At 42.1% G+C, this 18,863-nt stretch overlaps 1 protein-coding gene across 8 annotated transcripts in view; it reads left to right on the top strand.

The window, feature by feature from the left end:
• The window catches only part of PTPRF (protein tyrosine phosphatase receptor type F), a 394,909-nt gene that overhangs the window by 176,397 nt on the left and 199,649 nt on the right, over nt 1–18,863 (top strand). For all 8 annotated transcript variants that reach the window (XM_064455285.1, XM_064455283.1, XM_064455286.1 and 5 more), the window contains one exon: nt 16,757–16,902. In XM_064455285.1, coding sequence (XP_064311355.1) covers nt 16,757–16,902 — 146 coding nt within the window. The remainder of the gene's footprint in view (nt 1–16,756; nt 16,903–18,863) is intronic.

Below are 18,863 nucleotides of genomic sequence, written 5' to 3'. Positions count from 1 at the left end.
TGAAAGACCATAGAAACAAAAGCACTTGTTTCCCTCTTTTATATTCCTAAAGTTGAAGAACCTGAAAATCCTACTGCAAGCATCGAGTATTTTACTTAGAATATGCTGGCTAAGAAGTTAATAGTATAATTTTCTCTGATTTTATATTGAAAGTTAATATAGGATAGAAAGAAGTTCTAGGAAGTGAGTGACACCATTACTGCTTTGCTACAGCTTCCTGCAGATAATGGCCCTTTTAAAGCTCCTAATGCAGTGTTTTCCTTGTTTCTTTCATAAATGGAATGGGATTCTCAATGTAAAAAAAGAAAGAGAAGAGAAAAAAAAAAAGGTTTGCAGTAGTTCTGAGTCATTTAGGTAGTCAGTCTCTTTAACTCATGCCAAAATGGCAACCAACCTGGATTTTAAAGAAACGTCAGAATTCTGAAAAAGGAATTACAGAGCAGATGTCCCAAGCAGCTGAGCTCTGTTTCCTCAATAAAATGATGAGCAGAGAATTGGAAGAGAGAAGGGGTCTAAAAGAATATACGTTTATCCTTAATATCCCCTTAATCCTGCCTATCAGCTCCTAAATTCAGGCTTCTCTTTCCTGTGCAATGAAGCACCAATGAAGTTGTTTCTGTCCTCCTCCTTTTCTGTAGCACATTTGACAACGTGTGACAGAGTCCTGCATTCAATTTAAGTTGTTTTAATTTTAGCAATCAGCATTCTGACTGATCTGTTCAAGAATCATTATTCCAAGAATGAAAAAAAGACCCCAAATCCCTGCATCCAAGAAGGAGATAAGAATCAGAAACGCATCTCTGGAGTTTTTCTGGAGTTTCTAGGTCTGTGTTAGGGAACTGCTGTCCTTCTGCGCTGGCTTTCCTAGCCAGCTCAGCTGCAATGCCATCCAGAAGGGAGTCCATAAAGTGTGTGCTTGGTTGCAAGCCAGCCCATCAGTGCCTAATGGCATTATGTGCAGCGTGGATACACTCAGAAACTGCTGCGGATGAGTTGCATACATGGATGCCTATAAGAACAACACTAATATTGTTCTATGTAATTTATGTCATGAAGTTCACTTATTCATAGGTGAAGCACCAAATTAGCAAAACCAAAGTGGCCGGTAATGTTAATAACGATCACAGCAGTCTCAAAGATAAATCCCTGTCTGCTGCAGTGCCACTGCTGAATTTATAATACTTTGAATAGGGCTTTCTAATACCTGGAATTTTAAACGCTTGGCCTCTGAAATGTGATTTGATACAACTCAATGAAAACACTTAATAGCTTTTAAGACGCAGTCACCTGGAATATGAGGCTGTGTTTCCTTGTGGTGGACCAGTGTGTCACTTCTTTCCAGGATGTGGCAGTGTGATGGCTTCATGATGCCAAGACAGTTGGAAGTTCTAAATTAATTGGTGATTAATTTCCATACTGTCATCATCCTTTCTCAAACCTTTAATTCATATGCCAGCTTTATCACCAGTAATAGTGGGAAAATGCTTGGCTGAAGGAAATGTGCATCTAAGATTATGACTGGTGCTGTTGCGTGATTGCAGCGCTTTGCAAATCGTGTTGTCAGCCTTGTTTTTATGGTCAAAGCACTGAGAATGTGGGCAGCTGCTGTTGTGCTGGTGGGCTTGTTCTCCCAGTTTATAGTTCGTCTCCTGCTTTTCTACCTTTATATCGCTTTTAATTATCTGAGGTTCTATTATAACAAGAGCTGAATTGCATGTTTTGTATGACTCTACAGCAGACTTCCCAATTTGCACAATAAACATGCCTTTGAGGCTTCTGGTGAGTTAAAAATAAAATTTTGTTCTTTCTATAACCATGGTTAAACCATGGATCTGGACATGCGCTTGTGTGTGGAAGCGCAGTTGGAGGTTTCCAAGCAGTCTTGTTAACAACACTTTCTGCCCATGATCAAGAGAACTGCAAGGTTTTTTGAAACTTGGAAATGGTATATCATGAGGGCATTGTGGGTGTGGTCATACAAATTAAGACTGAACAGCTTAAATTGTATAGAAGAATTAACAAAAGCTATATCCAGCTGCATAACTTTAAAAACAAAAGAGGGGGGGAGGGGGAAAAGAAAAGGTGATGGTAAGATTATGAATTATATTCTGAAGATACCCAAACTCAAATACATGCTTTTTTCTTGGTTTTCAGTAAGATGGTGGAGATAATGGGACTAAGTATTATGAAGAATATGAAGCAGAATTCAAAGAAACCTTTTAAGAATCAACATACAGTATATTTTTTCCTCCTCTTTTTTTCCTTTTTTTTTTTTCTTTTTAAGAGGAGCTCTTTAGTTTGTGAAGTCTCACGGGGGCATATATAAGACAGAAAACGTTTTACTACTCTTAAGGAGGGGGTAAATACGATCCAAGGTATACATTGGGGGCAAAAGAGAAAAGGGACAGAGGTGGAATGGAAGCCTTTTCAGCTGAAGGACCATGTTAGCATACAAACAAGCAGGTACAATTGACAACAAATAACTTAAAAAAACCACAGTGTGTTTTCCAGCTGATGTTTCTGTGACCACCAGTTTGAAACAGTTTTCCAGTAAGAGAAGTGTGGCCAAAACTCAAACCTGTGTTAAGGCGGTGCATGATCTGTTTACAAAAGCGGTTGTGCAGTGCAGCCCTTGCGAGGCCGAGGGACAGGACTCTGCTTCGGCGAGCCCCTCTCAGCCCTCTGTGCCTGTACCTGTTGGCTGTCCCATGTCACGCTTCCTCTGACAGGCTCCAGTGCTCGGCGGCTGCTGCTTAGTGTTTCTATTTCAAATGCGTCTTTGATAACGGTGACAGGCGGCAACCTGTTTGATACCGTGTTGGTGTAACCAATTCCAGCTCAGCAAATGGGGAACCCCTCTTTGATAAACATTTGTTCCTGGAGAACACGAGCGGAGTTGGCAGGCACCTACCTTCAAGTCAGCCTTTAAAACATAACATGAAAATCAAAGATTGGTGATAGGCAGGGGGATTATTCCTGCATGGGTAATTCTTAAGCAAGATCCATTTGCCTATATACAGGTGTGCTATCTTCACTGTTAATACAGCTGAGCGACTAATAAAATTCACTTGATGCAGGCATAATTGGACAGGTTCTTTTGTCTCATCTTCCTGTTCTTTCTAGGCTGTGTTATGATTTAGCAATGTGCTGACTTGCAGTAGGTAAGGAAGGCTGCCGTTCTTTCAAGCTTCAGGTTCACATAGAGATTTGTGTTTTACCCTGGTGTACGTCCTTCACGAAATAGACTGGGATGTCAGATCCCTGAGGTGGAAACAGTGCCTTCTGTCTCACACGTGTAAAACATGAGAAGCACAGTTAGCTCGCACTGAAGTAGCTTGTCATCTTCTTGGCTGGTATGGATTTTAGTTCAGCAAATCAAGTGTGAAGCCAGAAACCTTGGGACTTGGTCAGCACAGTGGGGATGGGTGAGGGAGACTTAGACACAGCACTCTAAAAGACAAATCTGTTTTCTTTTATAAATATATCCTGTGTAGTCTCCACAAACAGCTTAAAAGCAAGCTGAACCTTGCAGGTTTGACATCTGTGTGCATGGTGCATGTCCCTTAAGCTTGTACCATGTGATAGTTCTGTCTAGCGGTGAGAATGGAAGTGATGCAGGCGAACACTAAGTACGGCAAATCTTCGTAAGCAGCATACTGGCTTACTGCTCTTGTGGCACCTGCAGCCTGCCACATATTTGTGAGTCTCAGATTTGGGGATAAACATCATTCCAGGCTGCATAAGTCAGTGTGAGGGCTGGTATTGCCAGTTCTGGGTTCTTCCCTGATGGGATTATCCTGGTGAATGTATGGCAAGGAGTCAACAGTGGAACAGCCACTCACAATTCCTGGCTACCCTCTGCAATCATGTGAATCATGCATGAAATTGGGACTTGCTATTGACATGAGGAGAAATGTGGAAGAAGGTGCTGGAGGTCTGGGTTGAGGGACAATCCAGAACTAATTGTGAGTAGGTCATGGCTGAAATATAAAGAACATACTAGAGTTAAGATGCATGAGAGAGTACAAAAAGAAAAATTACAGGAGCTACTGGATGCTCTTCATTGTTGATAGACATTCCCAGGCTTTGTACTGAGCTCCTGCTTTATGCCAGCTTGGTAAACATTACTCTTTAGGTGCTATGCCAGCCTGTGTGGCTCATGACTCCAAGTGTGATCTGAACAGTAAGGTCTTCACAGGGAAGGCAGCTGCTGAAGGGTACCCAGCCTGAAAGCCTGTGTCAGGGGAGCCTATTTCTTTGGTTTTGGTCATGTGTTGTAACGCTCTGCCACCGTTTTCTGTTGGATTTTGGTCTGCTCATGCCCCAGCAGGTACTGCAGGAGTTGACGTCACAGCAGAGCCCCGTGGTGAGACAGGAACATGTCCTCCTAAAACAGTGTGGATTATACTTTTGGTGCTTTTAATTAGGGAAGTTTGTTTCTGGGTAGCAGGTAGCGTTTCTGGCTTTGTGATGATAAAATACACTGCCTCAGATACCACCTCCTTGGTGGAATATATGTGTTGCCATGTCAAGATACCTACTGCAATGGTGATGTTAACTGGTTTTCCCTTTTCCCAGAGACACAGATACGGTCAGAGGTCCTGAAGAAAGAGATAATTCATGACAGAATAAATATGTCCTTTAGACATATTCAGTCCCTTCAGAGCCTCACGCTGCCGCACAGCCCACAGAAGTAACTGTGGTGCTGGGTTTCCCAGCGGTCCACATGCACAAAGCACCCGCAGGGGTGGCTCCTGGTCCTGCAGGTCCTGCGCGCTGCCTTTCCTCTTCAGGACATACTCCAGCCTGCTCTGAAAATTCAAATTCAGCACCTCATCGTCCTGGTTCATCATGTTCTGGGCTCCAGGATAGACCTGGTAGCCACAGCAACTTTTCACAAACAGCATGGCAAACTATAAGTTCTACGCGTGGACCCCAGCTTTCTGCGTTTCTTGTAACTCTCTGTATAATCAGGTTAAATCAAGTAAATGTTGGTGCAAATAAAAGGCCACAAAAACCCCAAATCTGGAATCATACCTGGTAGCTGGAGTTGTAAGGAGTTTAGTTTGGAAACGGAGGCTGACCTGATCATCTACACAGACAAAAGTTATTAAAGTGAAAACAGCTTTTTGTTTTATCTGTTAAATTCATAACACAGCAAGGAATGAATGCTAGAAAAAATAAATCAAGAATGCAGCAACCATGAAGGTGATTAATTTTGATGCCTTTCTAAAAGTCAGCCCTCACTGGACCATAGAGCCCTGGGTGGAGGAGGGGACTGGGCACCTCCTGGGATGAAGTGGCTGCCCTGCTTTGTGCACGGAGCACGGCTGGATTGCAGTGACTGTAAAACTGCAAACCCCTGGCATGTGTCAATCATTCTCTTTACTGTGGGGTTCAGACACCCAATGTTCATGTTGGATGGAGTTGGATGTTTTCCACATACATACAGATCCATTTTGGGAAAACTCGGGGGCAGTTCATGGACAAGAGACAACGGCTCCTGCAGCTTCCCTGGCTCCACCAAGGTCAGCGTGCAGCTGGGTGCTGCGCGGCGTGACCTCGGCACTCCTTTTTAGTTCCTGTCTTTCTGCTATGGAGGATCAGATTTGCTCAGCAGCCTTCTGCCAGCGCAGTCCTGCTGCCAGGCAGAGGTGGTAGCCCTTGCATTGAAACCCTGCTCAAATGGCTTTTGAGCTGTGCAGGTCTTTGCCTTTGTTTAGCCACTGCTAAAATACATCCTTATGAGGAAGAAATGCTGCCTGGTGGCACTGAACCTCTCCCTCCAGGAGGCTTATCTAGGAGTCTGACGTGGAGGAAGCCTTTTAATGGGGAAATATTCCTGCTTCTTGGGGATTTTCTTACTTGCAAAAACAAGTAACTTTTTTACACTTGAGAGTATTTTGCTCAGGTGCCTAGCTACCTGCTGAAATTTTTTACTCTGGTAAACATTAAAATGTGGAAATTATATTTCTTGGTTTTCTGTAGACTGTATGTTGTAGTTTAACCTGGCAGGCAGCTAAGCACCACACAGCTGCTTGCTCACTCCCCCCTGGTGGGATGAGGGAGAGAATCGGAAGAGTAAAGATGAGAGAACACGTGGGTTGAGATAAAGACAGTTTAATAAGTAAAGCAAAAGCCGTGCACACAAGCAAAGCAAAACAAGGAATTCATTCACTCCTTCCCATGGGCAGGCAGGTGCTCAGCCATCCCCAGGAAAGCAGGGCTCCATCACACGTAATGGTTACTTGGGAAGACAAAAGCTATCACTCTGAACATCCTCTGCCTTCCTTTATATGCTGAGTGTAATGTCACACGGTGTGGGATATCCCTTGGGTCAGTCAGAGTCAGCTGTCCCGGCTGTGTCCCCTCCCAGCTTTTTGTGCACCCCCAGCACCTCGCTGGTGGGGTGGGGCGAGAGGCAGAAAGGCCTTGACTCTGTGTAAGCCCTGCTCAGCAATAAAAAAACATCCCTGTGTCATCAACACTGTTTCCAGCACAAATCCAAAACACAGCCCCACACTAGCTACTGTGAAGAAAATTAGCTCTATCCCAGCCAAAATCAGCACACTGTGCTACAGATGCTGCATAATAAAAGTTGATACAAATAGGGGAAAAAAAAAAAATCACTGGTGTAACAGAACTGCCAGTGTACTTGTTATCATTAAGCAGTGTCGTCTTCCTCACCAGGTAGGTGAGGCAGAAATTTGGTTCATTACTAGGAGAAGGACAGAACGCAACGTACAGTGGTGTTAAAATGAAATGTAGGTCCCTTCCTGAGAGGCTGGGATGCCTTTGCTTTAGTAACAGATATTCTGAAGGGGTCTCTTACTCTGGCTCCCAGTTCTATTAAAATCATTGTACTATGCTCGCTGTTTACAAAGTAAGGTTTACACTCACTTTTAATTCTTAAAAGCAGAGGAAAAACCTGAGCTTGGCAAAGCCTTTTGAACTGCTGAATCAAGAACTAGCTGCTTGCAAAGAGGGATTAAAGCTTTTTAATCCTTTTGTGTAAAAGAATATGGTGTTTAATGTGGTAGGCATGCTGGCAAAATTAATTTTCATGTTTTTTCAAGCACAAGATTTCAGTTCTTTCTTTGTTTCCTGGTTCTGCATATCTTATGGGTTCTTTACACTATGCAATGCATTTTATTAGCTTAGAAGTTTTGAAGAAATTTGCAAATAACAGAATGCAGAATTGGAAGGAAAAGTTCCTAGGAGCAGGAACAGCTGTTACGTGCTGCCTCGGGTGACGTTGGATGACTGATTTCAGAGGCCAGTAGCTGGCATTATTATTCTCTTGTCCGTTGTACATATTCTGTACAAGACAGAGGAGGCCTGGATTCAGGTACCGAATTTTGTGTATGATTAAATGAATGTTCTATATGTATGCATTTGAAAGCCCTTAAGTGAATGTTGTGTAAATGGTGATAATTGGAGGCAGTCTCCTTGCAATACTTTCTCAAGCTAAATAAGGTCTAAGGCCAAAGGCCCAAATGTTTAATTGTATTAAACACACAGGCTGAAAAAATTATTAACTCAGAAAGTGTGTATTACCAAGTTAATTGGAAGTGCCTTTAAGCTATTACCAGGTGGAAATTTGACTTCAGGTTTCAATTTTAAATTAAAGCAAAGCAGAAAACCATTCTGCGAAGCTGCTGGAAGGTCTGCAGATAGAGCAGTGCTTCTCTGCTCTCCCTGGTTTTTCTGCTATGTATAATACTAGTATAAATGCTGGCGAGTTACAATCAAGAGCTAAACCCATATATAGGGGTCTGGCTTTTCCCCAAGATATGTGGCAAGCTGCACACTCAGGCTGTGGGTGCTCTAGGGAAACATAGAAGCAGAGGAGGTAAAATGAAGATGACCTCAGGTCCTAGAAGGATGTTTTTCTGGGCTGTTTTTCTGCTTTGTTTTTAATCAGTATTCTTCAGTCGTATGCGGGACTGCTTTGTGCTTCTTGGCATATTTTTCTTTTTCCACTTAGGTGTTATTTCAGTTATTGGAAGCAATTGTAAGAATGGTCTCATAGTAGAGAGGTTGATTTATTTTTTTCCCCCCTTTCCTGGCACACAAAAAATACAAAAAAAACCCCATGGACAAGAGTCAATCACAGCACAGGGATTAGCCAGAGTTAGGGATTTTCTTACTAAGATGATACTCATACTGATAGCCAGCCAGGCACTTTGAGAAAGACATTGCAATTACAGCAGCCTTGAAAAATAATGGAGAAAATTTGCCACCCTGTGTGCAAAATCTGTAGGCACCCTGCAGATATGGTGTGAAGAGAAACCACCTCCCTGTTGTGTTAAGGTCTAAGTTGCCTGCCTAAAACTCTCTCCACAAATAAATCGGCACCCAAAACGTTCAGTGCTGCTGAGTGACTTGCACAGCATCCCTGTGCGATGGTTGTCGGAGACAATTCTGTTTCGGTATCATGTCAGATAATTTTAGGCGTTTCAACTCTTTCAACAATTTCCGTGATTCATGAAGATACAGAATTAGAAACTTACTGAAGTGCAATTCTATGATGACAGGCTGTTGCTGTAGTTTATTAATATCCAGTAATTGTGGCCTTAACACTTGAGTGAACTAACGGCTTTTAACCTGTATTTCTGTGGAATAAGCAGGTTTCTTCAAACATCAGCATTTAACAGTGGACACTCAGTTTCTACTGGTGCAGGGTTGGTTTATGTATAACTGTGCAGACACTGACCAGAAGTACACAGGAGGTTTTAAGATGCTTCTTTAAGAAGACTTTTTAAAATATTCAATTTTTACTTGGATACTGTTTAATGTTTTATATCAAGTTTAATAAGTATAAATCCTGTATTAGCAAAATAGAAAGGAGGGCTTGAAAATGCCAGTCTGGGTATGAATATTCCCACCTGTGCGTCTGCAGAGACTCCTCACTCCTGTCCAAGGCTTTGCCTTTAGACTGGGCTTATGGGAAGGAAATAGCCTTTAGAAATTGTGAGCAACGAAGAAGCGGGAATGAAAGATTATAAGAGTTTCTGAGCTTAAGTAATTATAAATACTGATAAAATTACACATTTGACCTAACATATACCCTTGTGTTCTGCTCAGTTAAACTTTCTACATATAAACAAAGCACAGTGGGTCTTTGCTGCTGGAATGAGTACCTTGCGTCTGAGTTCGCCATATTTCCTGCTAGTGTTTAGGGAAAATCATAGCCTCTGCTGGATGGCTGCTTTTATTATTGTCGTAATACAATTTTTCTGCTGAAAGTTACAGAGGTCATTGAACATGTTAAAAGATCATCTTCTTAGAGGTTTGTATGTTAATCATTCACTTTATTTGGTTTCATTTTGTACAAATTCAAAAGGTATCTATGAGTAACTTTATGGAAGTCAGGAGATGAAGGTGAGGAGAAATGCAACTTGCTTTGACATAATGTTTATAGATTTGATTATCATGGACAACCACACTTGGAGCTGGAAAACTCAACTGCTAAAATTGGATTGAAAGTGCAGAATCATTTGTCCTAGCTGTTGGGAATCTCTTAAGCATTAAAACTTAATAACAGTAAGATGATAAAACAGAGACGAGGATGTGCAGGTAACATTAGGTAACCTGTAATTCAGAGCGATCTGAGGAATGTGTTGAATTTGGAATGCCATTTTCTGTGATTGGGATGCAGTTAAGTGTTTTTTAAAGTGGATGGGAGAAAGGGTTATGATCCGTTCACCGGATAAAAAGAAAATTGTGTATGTATCTAAGCATGCAACGCCCCACTATATATATTTGCATTTATTTAATAAGTACCTTGCACCAAGCAATAAAGGACAAAAGTTTCATTTACAAAGTCACCTTAGTGAAATAAAACCGAAATGGGAGAAACAAGGAATTAATTAGCATTGTGATCACCGAGACCCACCCCAACCGATGCTTTAGTAAGCTGTTGTTAAAGAAATGTAGGCTCTTCCTACTTGTAATTTAGACACGAATTAAAAGTACAAGTTTGAAAAATTGTATTTTGCCAAATATTCCTAATAATCCCAAGGGGACAGGAACAATGTTTAGGTGATGGTGGGTATATTCAAAGGAAAACAATGATATTAAACATAAGGATAGCTGGAGAACCCACTGCTTTGCCTCCTGCCCTGCAGCAGATGCTTAGGAGAGAAATCATAGAGTAGGTTTTACCAGAGTATCCTTCCAGCAGGCATCCATCCATGCACAGGTATCAATCATCCAAGATCATAAAGGAAACAGAGGAAGAGAAATACCCTGGCTGTATATGTAAGAATAGACCACCTCTGTCTTCTAGACCACTTTATTTCCACTTCAAATGCAGTCGTGAACATGAGAAAGTCTGTGTCATTCTTGGTTTCTTCCCAGTGTTATAACAACTGAGCCACATCATCATTTTTCGCGTATTTGTCCTGACAGCAGCCATGTGAGAACAGCAGGCAAGTTTTACAGTGGAAGCTGAGGCACAGTTGTGCCTTGGCATGTGTGACGGGGAAGGTTAAAGGCAGGGATTTAAACCTGAATTTCACAATTTCCAGACTCAAGAACTATTCCCATTATGATCTTTTCCTGCTTGTGTCAGTAACAACTTTTAATTCATTTAGCCCAGGCACTGAAATAAGGCTACCCATGTATGCCTATTGTGTGTGCTTATCTAGTTCATCGCATATCGCAACTGAATGTTTTCCTTCACAATGGAGACTACTTTCAATCTTAATTTAGCCCAAGTCATAAAAGCTTTCAGATAAAAATACAAGCTCCCCTCTCCTACAACGTGAGTCTTATTTTTGGCTGCCCTTCTATTTAGAACAGTGGGCACTTATAGCATGAGGACAGAGATGTTTTTCTTTAAAATCTCTCGCAGCAGGTGAGTGTTCATAGAACACTTAATGGCAGATATGTGTTTAATAATTAATTTTTCTCAAACCTGTGTGCAACTCTGGAAAAATAGCATCCATAAGAACAGGAGGAGCGGTGTGATTGCCAGTTTCTGAATTAAAATTTTTGGATTAAGTATATTTGATGTGGGTGCTAAATACTGAAAAAGCATCAGGATTCAATTAAATTTTCCTATTTATTTTAAGAAACCATCTAATGATGGGTCTTTGAAATAAAGCAAGTTAATATTTGGGTATATGAAGCATATTTATGTTGGCATATATTATGTTTCAGCCACTTGAAATTTTTTGGCTCTTACAAAATTACAAGGAAGCATCTCTTATGTGACTGGTGTGTGCCTAATGTATAGCAAAATACAATGATCTGTGCTAAATATACATGACCCAGCACCATTTTTCAAGGTTTTGGCTGATACTCAAGTGAGGTAATGCAGATCATGTGTTAATTCTCAAAAGCCATGGTTCACATAAAAGATACCTTGCCACATCAGAGGGAGGCTAGAGCTCTGTGCCTCAGCCTTGAAAGAAATCTGGTAAAAGAGACTTTTCTTCTTGGGAAGGTTCTTTGGGTTCACTGAGAAGCTGCACAGTCTCAAAACAACACATGATGGTGTGACTCTGAACTGCTCTGGTAAAGAAAGGAAAACTGAAAAAAAGAACTGAAATGTTACTACTCTGCTACAAATGTTTAGTGGGGCAAATTTTAAAATAGCTGCTGAGATGGTTTACTGGTTTATAACAATTGTTCCACAACAAGCAAATTGTCTAGAATACCAGAGAACAGCAGTGATTCTATGTATAAAATATGGTGAGGGAGATGCATTGTCATGGTTGGCTGTCTCTCATTCCGAGTTGCCCTGCAGGAAGGTCGTGTCAGTGGCTCTCCAATAGACCAGAGATTCTGCATTTGAGGGCTTCAGGTTCTCCTCCCAAACCCATCACATTTGCTTTTGCTGGGGAGGGCAGACGACAGCCTTACTTAGTGCATACCTAACGTGGCAGCTTGTGCTTCTGTCTCTGGCTTTCTGTACCCACATTCCTGTGGACCTCTTAAAATATAATTCGAGGGAGCATTTCTTGTGAAAACATCACACACCCTAGCTCAGCCCAGGACTCTGCATGAGTTTGCTGCTGTTTCCCAGCATATTGAAGTAGACCCATGTGTGTGTAAATCTCTGCTAGCATCTCTTCCTCATCATAAGGCCCTCCTTGTGGGTCACGTTATAGGATTATCCAGGAATCTGTGCTTGCTCAGCAAGTGACTTTTTCAGCACTATCAACTATGAAAGGAAAGTCCTTTTCTTCTGAATGTTCTTTTTTTTTTAGTTTCTCAATGGAGACCATGTCTAAGCAAGTTGTTCTTTGCCAGCCCCCAGCCAAATAAGATGAAGCCTGTTTCTTTATCTTGCAAGAAAATACTCTGGTTTTCACAGTCTTTGTCCTCAGAAGTGTATTGTTCCCACAAGCTCTCTAGAATAATTTAGTTTTGAGCCAAAGGCCAAACAGGGGAACCCAAGACCAAATGGGAAATTTCAGCCAAGAAGGTGAAAATTTTCCCTTTCTCCTGCCTGAAGCTTAGGAGTGAGTAGAAATGATTATAATTTCCATTAATTTCCATTCCTGGTGTAGCGGGAACTTGGTTATAAAGTGAAGAGGAAGAATCACTTGAGAGGGTGAGGACTGAACATGCTGCAGGATCTGACACTATGTAGAGAGGCCAGGGAGAGAGCGGCTGGAGTTGTTTGGACTTGGAATTATCAAATGACAGAAACACTAGTCTGGAGTTGTTACTCCACACGGTGGAGTAAGCGAAGGTGGGTGTGATGGGCACCCAGCCATCCGGCACCTCTCCCTGCTGTCACCCAAGACTTGCTTGGGAGGTTCTCTCTCAAGCTGATATTTCACAGATTTGTCTTTGGAATACGATCACTTTTTTTTTCTTTTTTAAACTTTCAGTAAAATAATCTTAAGCTTTGCCTGGTCCTTAGGTCATCAGGGAAAAGACAGGATTTCACAGTGAAAGACATTTCAGTTCCTTGTGTTTGTTTATAGTTTGTTTGAACAACAAAGAGTTAACTTCAAGCTTGGTGCGTGCATAATCTTTTGTGGAGACTAGGGTCATTTTGAATTTAAGGGAGGAAAAAGAGAAGAACTAGGTTATTGGCTAAAAATTGTATGTCAGCACATCCTTATGTTTTTTTTCTTGTTGTGTTTCTAGGGCTACCCTAAGAGTGCAAGCACTCAAAACAGGTTATAAAACAACTGCTTTGGACCATCATTGCCCCTATCCTTAGTGGTTGTTACTACGGTCTGTTGGAGCTAACTAGTGATGTGTCCCACGTCTGGCTTCTCCAGCCAGTAGAGTTATAGAGGTGCTGGTTGGAGGGGAGGTGGGGAGGTAGTCTAGTCTACTTAACATCCATTTTCCACAGACACTATGGATTTCCATGGATGATCTGTCGCACTTCTGTTAGCTCTCACTGAGATAAGTTTTGGGATTTGCTGTAACAGTTACCAATCATTAAAAAAATATGTATGCCCATGCCCGACGCTATTGTCCTGGGGCCAGGACTCTGGATTTTAGGTTTGCTTCATTAGTACTTTTCCTTCCATTTCAAAACTGTAGGGCATATGAATGTTTAAAATGGGTTTGCAGAATACCATTTCCCAGACTGTGTAAGAATTTGGTTTATATACAGGTATACTTTCATGACCGGTCTCAGTGGATTTAAATGGTTTCCAGAAATCAGTGTTGCTCAATTAAATGTACAGAGGAAAAAGATTCATTACAACAATGTAAATTCAAGCTGAACAAGGCAGCAGGTTTTTTAGGTTTTACTGCCGGTGAACATTCAGTTTCCTTTTGTTCTGGTTTTTAATAGTATTGATTTTTTTAAGATGTACAAAAGTAAAGTAAGTCCTCAGTGTGCAAGCTGGGGAGTAGGTGTACAGTGAGAGATATAATTGCATTGTATTTTTCAAGGACAAAAGTTTTTGGATTCTGCTGTGTTTGTCATTTGAAAAATTTACACTATTTTACTAAGATCACAGAGTAAATAACAGAAAATCAAAAGAACAAATCAACTGCCGAAATGCAATACAAGACATCAGCTCAGCACACTGCATAGCAAAGCAGTCAATCACACCGCAATCACTAGCAGCCTGAACGGTAAATTAACATTTCACTGGGATAGATGAGAAGTGAATAAACACAGATATATGTAAATACAAACTCAGTAGAAATAGACGTCATTATAGATGAGTAAATATGTGAAATCAGCATCAGTTAAGAAAGCACGCTTAATAATTGCTTGCTGTTCCTGTCAGGACAACATGCCAAAGACTGCAGGCAGCAGCCATCATGTCTTAAACGGCATTTTCTGGGCTTTGAGCTTTTTTCTTTGCACAGTCCTGGGGCTCTCTTCATCAGGGATCGCAAAATTGAGTACACCCCGTGTGTGATGAATTCCTGTGGTCAGATCTGTGATTTTCCTTCACAGAAGCTTGTTGAGCACAGAGCATGTGGATCCACTTCTGCATGGACAGTGCTGACCTCAGGTGGATCCACCGTCTGCAGAGGCCTTTTGAAATAAAGCTGAGCAAGCAGCAACAGGAGAAGTCCAGGCCTGCAGCTTAGTGTCTCAGCTGTGACCTCCAGATCACCTGGGTTCACGGCTGGGCATGTCCCCTGGTGCCTGTGCTCTGTGTAGGCGGATGGTGGGCTCCCTACTTTAAGAACTTTGCCACTTTTTAAACCTGGTTTCATGGTGGTGCCTATGTGGTGAGCTTGACTGTGCTCTGCTGTGGGGCCGTTGTAGAACTGGCTGCAGGTGGGGCAGTGCTGACGTCTCCTCACAGAGACCCCCCTGCAGTGACCCCTCGCCACCACCTACACCCCATACAGACAGGGGTGTTGCACACGTGAAGCAAGAAGCCTCCCGGGCCCTCAGCAGTCTCCCTGGTCTGCTCCACACATGTTGGAGGAGGGCAGAGCCTGGCCTCCGGACTTTGTCAAAAGCAGTGGTTGGAGTATGTCGCTTGGTCGAGCTGCCATGCGTGTTGAGTCACCCCATGCCACGCTGTAGGGATGGTGGGCGTCTTTGTAAGCAGTTAGCATGGGCTGAATCAGAAGGTGAAGGTGAAACTGGGGTTAAGGAGGATTCTGCAGTTTTAGCAAAGTCTTCAGAGATTGCTGTTCAAGGGCTAAGATGCACTCTGCAGCTTCATGTGGCAGGTGGCAGCTTGCAGCTGCCGAGGGAGAGGCAGCATTTATACAGTGCCCTCCCCAGCCCCACCTGATACTGCCACTGTGCTCCCTTACCCTGCTTGGAAAAGAAAGGGGCGGGGGGGGGTGGGGGGTGGAAGAAGTGGCTTTCTGTGTTAGGGGCTTGAATCTGCCCCACAGAGGCTCTGGTGACCCCAGAGGTGCTGGTAGGGGTTTGGGCGCCAGGGCTGGAGGCGGGGAGGGGAGAGGAACGAAGAGCAAAGCAAGGCCCCCTGGCCCCTTCAGTAGCTGCAAGTGGCCAGACTGGCTCGGCTTTAACTTGAAACTGCACCCGTAGCATTTTAATCTCCTATGTTAGGAAAATGCATTTAAAGATTGTAATCTTTTGGCATCCGTCAATCTGTTTCGGTCCTAGATCAGGGAAATGCAGTCCTCAGTTCATGAAAAGCTTCGTGTTTAAACCACCCGAGTCTTAGAGATGTCGCCCCCCCTCTCCCTCAAGGACATACGCGTGGACATGTCCAGAATGTGAAGATGTGGAACCACCGGCATCTCTACTGGGGACATTGGTTCAGTGTCCTGGGGTTGAACAGGTTTCTCCCCTCATTCCTATCCTTTCTACATCCCAGCAGCTGTCTCTGCCCTGTTTATAGGTCAGGTTCCTTTTGGAGGTGGTCAGTCAGAACTGTATTTGAAACACGGCCTTACCGTGACCTGTGCACTGAGTGATATCATGGTTGGACTCTGTTAACACCCTCTCTGGAGTTAAATGTTTTAGTGCTTTATAGGGAAACAAGATCATCAAATGCTTCTCACTTAGACAAAGCAGTGTTTCAGAATGACCCTCGCATCACATATTGCAAAATTCTTTCGTACTGTGAGTGCAGAGGAAAACATAACGTTCAACCTGGGTGCCTAGTATTATCCAAGTCTGTCATGTAAATCCAGAAGACACAAGTGTATTTTCATGAAACTTATTTTATTGATTATTAAATGTTACATGATTTTTGTTTTATTATTTTTTCTGAGTGTTTCTGTCACTTTGGTTTCTTTGCTGACTTTCACTTTCACTGATTAGTTTCTTACCAACCGTAGGCCAGCCTGTGCAGGTTTCCAGATACTGTAGGATTTTTATGTTGATCCACATCTAAAATGAAATTAAAGGTTGTTTTCTTGTGTAGTTAAAACTGTATCTTCTAATTCTGATGAATGTCTTAACAGCTTTCAGGAAAACTAATGCCAACGTATGGTACATTTTGTAGGTTTGATGTGTCAGCTGTTCTGTAATTTCCAGTGCTATGACCGTGTTATAAACCTGCAAAAATCCATTTATTAAAAAAATAAACCGTAAAAATGGTTCCAAATTGTCATATACCTGAATGAATGCCCAGGGGGCTGGGGGGAGCCCTCTATTGCCCTCATTTACAGGCAAGCCAGATGGACTGTATTCATTTCAGGGAAAAAAGGTACTCAAGCAGAAACTGTGCTTGTCATGTTGCAGTCTGTGCTGAATTTGCGTGGCCGAGGCCATTCATCCCGGATTTGTAGTAGGAGCACCAATTATCTTACTATTAACATGACACATTCCTTGCTTGTCTGATGTCGTGTCCTCATGGGGGTGATTTGGTTATTTTTCCAGGCAAACCAACGTTTATGAAAGCTCCTGAAGATCAGATTGGGATTTCTGGAGGAGTGGCCTCTTTTGTGTGTCAGGCAACAGGAGAGCCCAAACCTCGTATCACATGGATGAAGAAGGGGAAGAAAGTCAGTTCTCAACGGTTTGAGGTAATTACAAAATCCAAAAATAAAAATTCGGTAATCAGTCTAATGCTTGCAGGTCTTAATTACACAATAATCATCATTGCAACCTGGGTATCTCAGCATCAGTACAGTAGAGTCTAGAGCTTTAGAGTAAAGTAAGTTTCCTTCCCTGCAGCAATGCAATCTGTAGAGCAGGTGTTGTCCTTTGAGCATGATGCTGGAAGCACACACACAGGGCATCTTTCTTCAGATGGGAGACTGGGATTTACACCAAACTGGATGGCAGATGAGAGTTGGATCTAGCAGTAATTTTCTGTTTTCATTCTGAAGATTGATAAGGCACCTCCTTGGCCTGCTATCCCCAGTGAAAGTCAAAAGTGGGATGCCAGATCACTACTGGAAGGCTTTCTAAGTGGTGGTTACTGCCATCTCTCCCACAAATGCACTTGAAAGGGGAATGGTGAAGTCATCCTGAAGGGTGAATTGGCTTCCCTGTGAACTAAAGTCTGAGAGAAAGGAAGAGGGAAGAGCAGGTATCAGAAATGCTTTTGAAAAAGGGTCCAGTTTGGTTCATATTTCTCCACTTTCCTTTTTGGAGTTGAGTTCTTTTCTCTAAAACTGCCCTTGGAAATGTGACACTTCTACCATTCTGCTGCCTTTCCTCTAATCCCCCGTCTTTGATGTTTTTGCTTTTCTGACTGGAGCACAAGATGACTTTGCTGCCCAGAATGGATTGATTCAAGTCACCAATTTTAATCATGATTTTGTATGTGAGCAGAAAACCTTGATTAAAGTAATCAATTTTAATCTTGTTTTACATTGTTATTTTCCCTAATAAAGGTTAAGTTTTGTTTGTATAGTAACCGTTTAAACATTCTAATTTGTAAGTAGATGTAACCTTTATAGTGAATTTGGCACGTACTGTGGCTGGCCAGAGGGCTATGCTGTATTATATGCATTTATACAAGCAATTTCATACCTTTATTCACATCAGTTTTGATACACAGTTGAGGCATTTTTATTGTATTAGGAGATAGTGAAACTTTTAATTTTACCTCATTACTAAGCTAGTCTTTATTTGGAGGAAAATTGGAATTCAGTTGAAGTGAAAAAATTAATAAACAATCTGATGTACACATGCTGAGTTATTACACAGAAGAGGTATCCATCGTTAGCAAAAGAACAGCATATCTGGTCAGTGTCTGTCAGGTGCTTAGTAGTTGTAGCTCCCTTCCTGTCACATAGAATGTTTGTTAAAAGGACAGTAAGGGCAAAAGAGCTTTTCTGCTGTTTCATCTCTTAGCTTTTTAGTCCTTACCTTTTTAGTCCTTATCAATGAAGTGAATTAATCTCTCCACCTGACTTTATCTTTTTTTAAAATTTGGTGGTAGCCCTATCCTATGTAAAGGTTATAGAAAATTTAGCATTTTGTTACAGTTTCATATTTAAGTTAAAATTGAGTATTCAAAAAAAACCCCTTTAATTCCTCACAATGTCCTATGGTGACGTTCACATTTCTCTGTCCTGTCTGCTGCTACTTGACCCCAAATTAGGGTTTTTTGCAAGCTGTTTCTATTACTTAGAGCAGAGGGCTATTCCTTCCAGCGTGAGGAATAACAAATTTTTGGTGGTCTTGGTTACCTCCTCACTCATTTGGTCTTTATGCTGTGAGGAGCACTCCTGAACAGGGCTCTTAAAAATAGGGTAAAAGTTTTGTACGGGGGTAATGCGGGTCCTAGGCTGATGTACATGTGTCTGGAACAGAGCATAGCTTAGTCTCGTCATCTCCCTCTGCAGCTCCCAAGTGACAGGAGGGGAGCTTGTGCCTTTCCCTCATGCTGTCACCGTCTGCAGTAGAGTTAATATTTCCAACTTTTGCTGCGCTCAGTAACAGGAGAAGGATGAGTTTGGCATTAACAGTGGCCTGAGGCTGTGTCTTCGCAGTCTGGCTGTTAAGGAGTAGCGTATAGTGATCCAGCTGCAAA

The sequence above is a fragment of the Phalacrocorax carbo genome, chromosome 6 (assembly GCF_963921805.1).
Source record: "Phalacrocorax carbo chromosome 6, bPhaCar2.1, whole genome shotgun sequence".
NCBI lineage: Eukaryota > Metazoa > Chordata > Aves > Suliformes > Phalacrocoracidae > Phalacrocorax > Phalacrocorax carbo.
Note: the sequence above shows the minus strand (reverse complement) of the source record. Positions and strands in the feature narration are given on the sequence as shown.